The following is a 6,089-nucleotide window of genomic DNA, read 5'->3' on the forward strand; positions in this document are numbered from 1 at the left end:
AAATAATAGTTCTCGTTTACAATGGACTTGCTGTACAGCAGGATCCAGGCCAAGCCCTTTCCCCGCACTTCCTTGTTTAACCAACTGCCTAATGCTAAGATGCTATCATTACGCCCATTTTTCAGAGAAGCTGAGGCTTAGAGTTGAGGGGACAGCAGCACGTGACAGGGACACAAAAACCCAGGCAGCCTGACTCTCATGCAGGAAGGAGCTCTGGAGACCATCCATGGATCATCTTAAGAACCTTAAGCAATTGTCTACCTTTGTCTAGTTTTTCTTTTAAAGAACCAAGCTTTGAAATAATTTGTTTATTTGGATGAGGGAGGAGGGGCAGAGAGAGAGAGAGAGAGACAATCCCAAGCAAGCTCCACATTCAGTGCTGAGCCCAACATGGGGTTCGATCCCACAACCACAAGATCATGGCCTGAGCAGAAGCCAAGGGTCAGACACCTATCCTACTGAGCCACCCAGGCGTCCTGAAATAGTTTTTTGTTTGTTTGTTTTTTTACAAGTTTGAAGGGAAGGAATTCCTTGGGGAAAAAAATAAATAGTTTCTGGAGAAATGTAAAAAAAAAAAAAAAAAAAAGGAAACATTTACCCCTTTCGAAATTCCACATCAAACAGCTTTATTTTGATCTTTCTATCGCTTCTTCCATTATTCCCTCAAATTCCCGGTCAGGCTCAGCGGTTTACCCAATGTTTGAGATGCTAAAAAGCATGGTTGTCAATGCCTGGGTCTTTGCTAAGGCCAACAGCGCCCCCCAGCGGACATTTTCTAGAAATCCCTACCTTGCTTTTTTTCCCCCTCAGAACACAGCAGCCGGTAAAAATCCCCCATCATCCCAGCTTCCAAAGGCTCATGTGCATCCTTGGCAGCTGCCACAGAAGAAAAGGCCAACATTTCCCACCTCCACTCCTGGCCTGGCCGCTGGCTACTCAAAGTGTGGCTCACAGATCACTTTGCAAGGGCATCACCAGGGGAGTGTGGAAATACCACAGATCAGGGTCTGCACATTAACAAATTCCCTCGGGTGATTTATAGCCCCGCAGCCCAGGGCATGGGTGGGAGGTCCAGCTGCTGGGAATGGTTAGGATCACAGCCTCTGGACTCCACACCTCACTGCTCCTTGAAGGCTGTACCACTTTAAGGAAACTAACTGCTTCACCTGTCTGCCTCCATGACCTCATCTGAAAAATGGGTTTTGAGGATTAAATGGGATGCTGCACATTCAACACTTAACACCGTGCCTGGCGTGCGCACACACACGTCTCTGTAAATGTCAAATTTAGCGACAGAAACACATTTCTCCTCTGTAGACCTTCTCTGTTTCCTCACTCATCCCACAGACTACTACTGCCCCTCCTTTCTGCCAAACCCCATGCCAGGCACGACCAGGGTTAAAACGCAGTTCTTTTAATTTGAAGAACAACAAGTCTTGGGAGACTTTAGGGTGAACACGGGCTGCCACAGGAATGTCGAGAGCACAGTCAGCTTAGGAACTTTGGAAACCCTACAAGTTAAAAGGCATATGGCACCTCTGTTTGTGATTTAAAGTAAAACTGTCACAGGTAAAACTGTTCTGGGAAGCAGAGATTAAAAGACCATCTCCCCGGGTTTTCTGATCAGAAAATTGCAGACAAGTTAATTGAAGCCAGATGTTTTTCATTGTTCTTGGTGTTTAAACCTTAATGATTCCCTAAAAGGTGCTTCGAATCACTAGATCCAAGGAAACTCAGTGGCATTCAATCCAGATTTAATGTATCAAGAATTTGGAAAGGGGCGCCTGGCTGGCTCAGTGGGTTAAGTGTCCGACTTCAGCTCAGGTCATAATCTCACGGTTCGTGGGTTCAGCCCTGCGTCACGCTCTGTGCTGACAGTTCAGAGCCTGGAGCCTGCTTCGGATTCTATGTCTCCCTCTCGCTCTGCCCTCCCCCACTCTGCCCCTCCCCTGCTCACGAGCGCGCTCGCTCTCAAAAATAAACCAACATTAAAAAAAAGACTAACTGCTTCACCTGTCTGCCTCCATGACCTCATCTGAAAAATGGGTTCTGAGGATTAAAAAATGGATTTTGAGGAAAAATGGGTTTTGAGGATTCCTTCCTTTGGAAGGAAGCTGCTTAACTGTCAATATTTCAAGAGTCTAGGGCTGTATATTCTTTCATTTGCTCACTTACTCATTCACGGGAAACCACATTTGGAAAGAAAGATCAGAAAGTGATTTCCCTACCACCTCACACCTGCCAGAATGGCTAAAATGAACAACTCAGGAGACAATGGACGTAGACGAGGATGCAGAGAAAGGGGAACACTTTTGCACAGTTGGTGGGAATGCAAGCTGGTGCAACCACTCTGGAAAACAGTGTGGAGGTTCTTCAAAAAATTAAAAATAGAGGGGCACCTGGGTGGCTCAGTCGGTTAAGTGTCCGACTTCGGATCAGGTCGTATCTTGCAGTTTGTGAGTTCGAGTCCCGCATCGGGCTCTGTGCTGACAGCTGGGAGACAGAAGCCTGCTTTGGATTCTGTGTCTCCCCCTCTCTCTGTCCCTCCCATGCTCATGGTCTATCTCCGTCTCTCAATAACAAATAAACATTAAAAGAAAAAAATTTTTAATTAAAAATAGAGCTACCCTACGACCCAGCAATTGCACTACTAGATATTTATCCAAAGGATACAAAAAGGCTGATTCGAAGAGGCACATGCACCCCAATGTTGATAGCAGTTCTATCAACAAGAGCCAAATCATGGAAAGTGCCCACACGTCCACAGTGATGAATGGATAAAGAAGATGTGGGGGGTGTGTGTGTGGACTATTACTCAAAGATCAAAAAGAATGCAATCTTGCCATTTGCAACAACATGGATGGAACTAGAACGTATTATGCCAATCAAAATAAGTCAGAGAAAGACAAATATCATATGATTTCATTCATATGTGGAATTTAAGAAACAAAACATAGGGGAAGATGAACACAGGGGAAGGAAAGCAAAAATAAGATAAAAACAGAGAGGGAGGCAAACCAGAAAAGACTCAAACTCAGAACAAACTGAGGGTTATTGGAGGGGTGTTGGGGGGGTGGTGAGCTAACTGGCTGATGGGCATTAGGAGGGCACTTGCTGTGATCACTAAATTCTACTCCTGAAACCATTACTACGCTGTGTGTTAATTAGCTTCGATTTAAATTAAAAAAAAAAAAAAAACAAAAACCCCTCCTCTCCCTTTCTGAGATGCAGGGTAGACCTCCCATCTATTTCCCAAATAAACCCACTAGAACCATCACAGCTTGTTGACTTCTTCCCGCACACACAGCACGGCGGGACCCTCAGCACGAGCCACTCCCAGCTACTCCAACCACAAGAGCCCTGCCCGCCGGTCAGCCAGGGCACACGCTGTCCCCGCCTGTTCTGAGCTCCTATTTACTCTCCGAAACCCATGTAAGGGTCTGCCTTTCTCAAGCCTTCCCCAAGGCCCAGGTGAAATTACATCTCATGACCCTTCTACTCGGTGTGTCTGCTCCACTAAACTAACTCCTTAAGGCCAAGGGGTACGTCCGCAGACTGTGCATCCCCAGTGCCCAGCGGGAAGCCCTGCACACAGTGGGACGAAGGGCAGCCATTTCACAGAGAAGCAATCGAGTGTCCTCCAGGTGAGCCGAGTAGCACTGGAAACAGCTAGGTGTCCCCTATCGTCCAGACCGAGCTGACTCCACCACTCTTTGCACGCAGCGCCCCCAGAACCAGGGACACAGGAAGCCGGGGAACTTGAGTTTTCTTTAGGGAGTGAATGGAGAGGGGAGCGTGAAAGGTGCAAGGAACGGGTAGCCGGGAGGGAACCACCCGTGGGGCCTCAGGGACCTCTTGTGGACCAGGGTAGCGACCGGGGATTCTGCGGTCAAAACAACCGGGTACGGAATGGGAGGCTCCACCAGCACCTCACCAAGAAAGCAATTCCCGTTGACTCACACAAGCTCACACTCGCAGAGACAGCAGATATAGTCCCTCTCCCAAACCAACCACCGCTTCTTCCTTACCAGGGAAAGACGGCCATCTTCCCGGTCACATGAGCAGTTGCACCAGGACCGCCAGCCCGTTTTTCCCTCCCAGACCCCGCCCCGCCCCGCCCCGCTCCGCTCTGGCCGCCATGATTGAAAGGGGCAGATGCTCAGCAGCTGAGCCTTGGGAGCGCCATGATTGTGAGGGGCGGACGGACACACTGAGCAGTTCGTCGGCACCATAATCATGAGGAGCAACGCACGTCTGCTAGCCTTTCGTCGGCGCCATGATCGTGAGTGGCAAACGCACTTCCGTTGTGCTGTGACGCCATGATTGTGAAGGGTAGATGCCCTCACTCAAAAACGGTTGTGGGGACGGGAACCAGCATCGAAGAGCCAACGCTGTGGCACCGTGATCCTAAGGGGCAGGCAAACTTCCGCTGAGTGGTCCGCGACGCCATGATTGTGAAGGTCAGGCATACGTCTCCCCACCCCCATCCCGTCCACCACTTCCGGAGGGTACGTACACTTCTAGAGCGCCTCCCCAGATGCCATGATTGTGAAGGGCAGGTAAACTTCCGGGGCACTAGCCTAGAGGCCGTAATTGTGCCACCATGATTGTAACAACAAACGTCCGCCCTCAGTGCCCAGATTACGCCGTCAGCCAGCACTTAGTTGTGGGGGCGGGCACCAGTGTCGAAAGACCGATGCTTATGCCGTTTGCCGGCACCGTTGTTGCAATGGGCAGACACACTGCCGCTGCACTGCGATGCCATGATTGTGAGGGGCGAACATACTTCCGGAGCGCTGTCCGCGGCGCCATGATTACGAGGGGGTGGGCGTGCTTTCGCTGAGGGCCCCTATGGCGCCATGATTGTGATGGGCACGCGCCCTTCCTGGTGGGCTACTGTGGTGCCATGATAGTAAGGGGCGAACGCATTTCCCCTGCGTCGTGCGCGATGCCATAATTGTGAGGGGCAAGGCGCCTGTGTCGTCCGCCAGTTGCCATGATTGTAAAGGGCAGACATCGCCCCCCCCCCCCCCCCCTCCGGGAGGCGTGTCCGCAACACTAATGTACAGAGTGTTTGAGAAGGGGCAGCAGGCTGCCTAACCCACCTTCGCCTTCTGGGTGCTAACAAGAATCCGGAGACAGATGGAGCGAAGACGCTAACCGTGGCTGGGTGTGGGGAAAGGGTCTGTGGGGTTCGTGCGGTTTTACAGTTAATTCGCTGTTTGGCTGGGGTAAACCATGCCGACGCTTTCCCCTCCCCGCGTCTCTAAGGGTTGCCCTCGATCCGAATAGACCGCCTTCGTCTGGAGCTAAATCACATGAGGAAGTTGGGGCTAGCTTCTCACCCAGCTTGAGAAAGCTGTACGTTTCTGTAAAGGTGGACACCCGTTTCAACCCCAGAACTTATGTTGTCGTGTTTTCTCGGGTTACTATGTATGTGTGTGTGTGTGTGTGTGTGTCTATACACACACACACACACACACACATATACATACATATATATACATACGTACATATACACATATATATACATACATATATATATATACATACGTATATATACATACATATATATGTACACACATACATACTCGGGTTACTATATATATAATATATATATAATTTCCTAGCAACTACCGCATACTGAACGCCTGCTGTGCCAGGCGCCCTGCGGGCATCTCACGTGCCCCTCACCGCAAACCTGAGGTCACTACCACGGCCACCTGTTCGGGAGCCACTGCAGGTGCACTGCTTGAAGCCAGGAAGTGCCCTTAGCGGGAGCGACTGCGGGTTAACCGACCTGATGGGAGGACGTGCTCAATCTCGAGGCGGCATCTCATCCCCCTTTTCTTTGCAAGAGCCTGGTCTGACAGCACATAAACCACTTTCCCAAGAAACAACGGAATAATATACTCCGGGCCCTCTGACGGCACACGGAGTTTCGCACCCCGGGTCCTGGTGTCTTCACCTGGGAAATTAGTCTAGAACTCATTCTAGAACTAGTTCAAGACTCAGGTGTGGGGAGATTCTGAAATGCCTGGCACGCGGTCAGCACGCCCCTGGCTGGAGCTGAGCTTGCAGGCAGGCAA

At 50.2% G+C, this 6,089-nt stretch overlaps 1 protein-coding gene across 4 annotated transcripts in view; it reads right to left on the minus strand.

Annotated features, from left to right (window-relative positions):
* Positions 1-4,898, minus strand: part of VPS35L (VPS35 endosomal protein sorting factor like) — a 122,056-nt gene extending 117,158 nt beyond the window's left edge. Inside the window, exons 1-2 of one of the 4 annotated variants that reach the window (XM_042972086.1) lie at positions 4,517-4,753; positions 4,300-4,407 (exon numbers count right to left, since the gene is read on the minus strand). Coding sequence is in view for 2 of the 4 variants with exons in the window: in XM_042972084.1 (XP_042828018.1) it covers positions 4,787-4,812 (26 nt within the window). In the remaining 2 variants the exon portion in view is untranslated. Of the gene's footprint in view, positions 1-4,028; positions 4,096-4,299; positions 4,408-4,516; positions 4,754-4,786 lie in introns of those variants that run through there. The other 3 variants (XM_042972084.1, XM_042972085.1, XM_007087303.3) reach the window with 3 other exon arrangements.
* Between the last annotated feature and the right edge of the window lie 1,191 nt (positions 4,899-6,089).

The sequence above is a fragment of the Panthera tigris genome, chromosome E3 (genome assembly GCF_018350195.1).
Source record: "Panthera tigris isolate Pti1 chromosome E3, P.tigris_Pti1_mat1.1, whole genome shotgun sequence".
In the NCBI taxonomy this organism is placed as follows: Eukaryota; Metazoa; Chordata; class Mammalia; order Carnivora; family Felidae; genus Panthera; species Panthera tigris.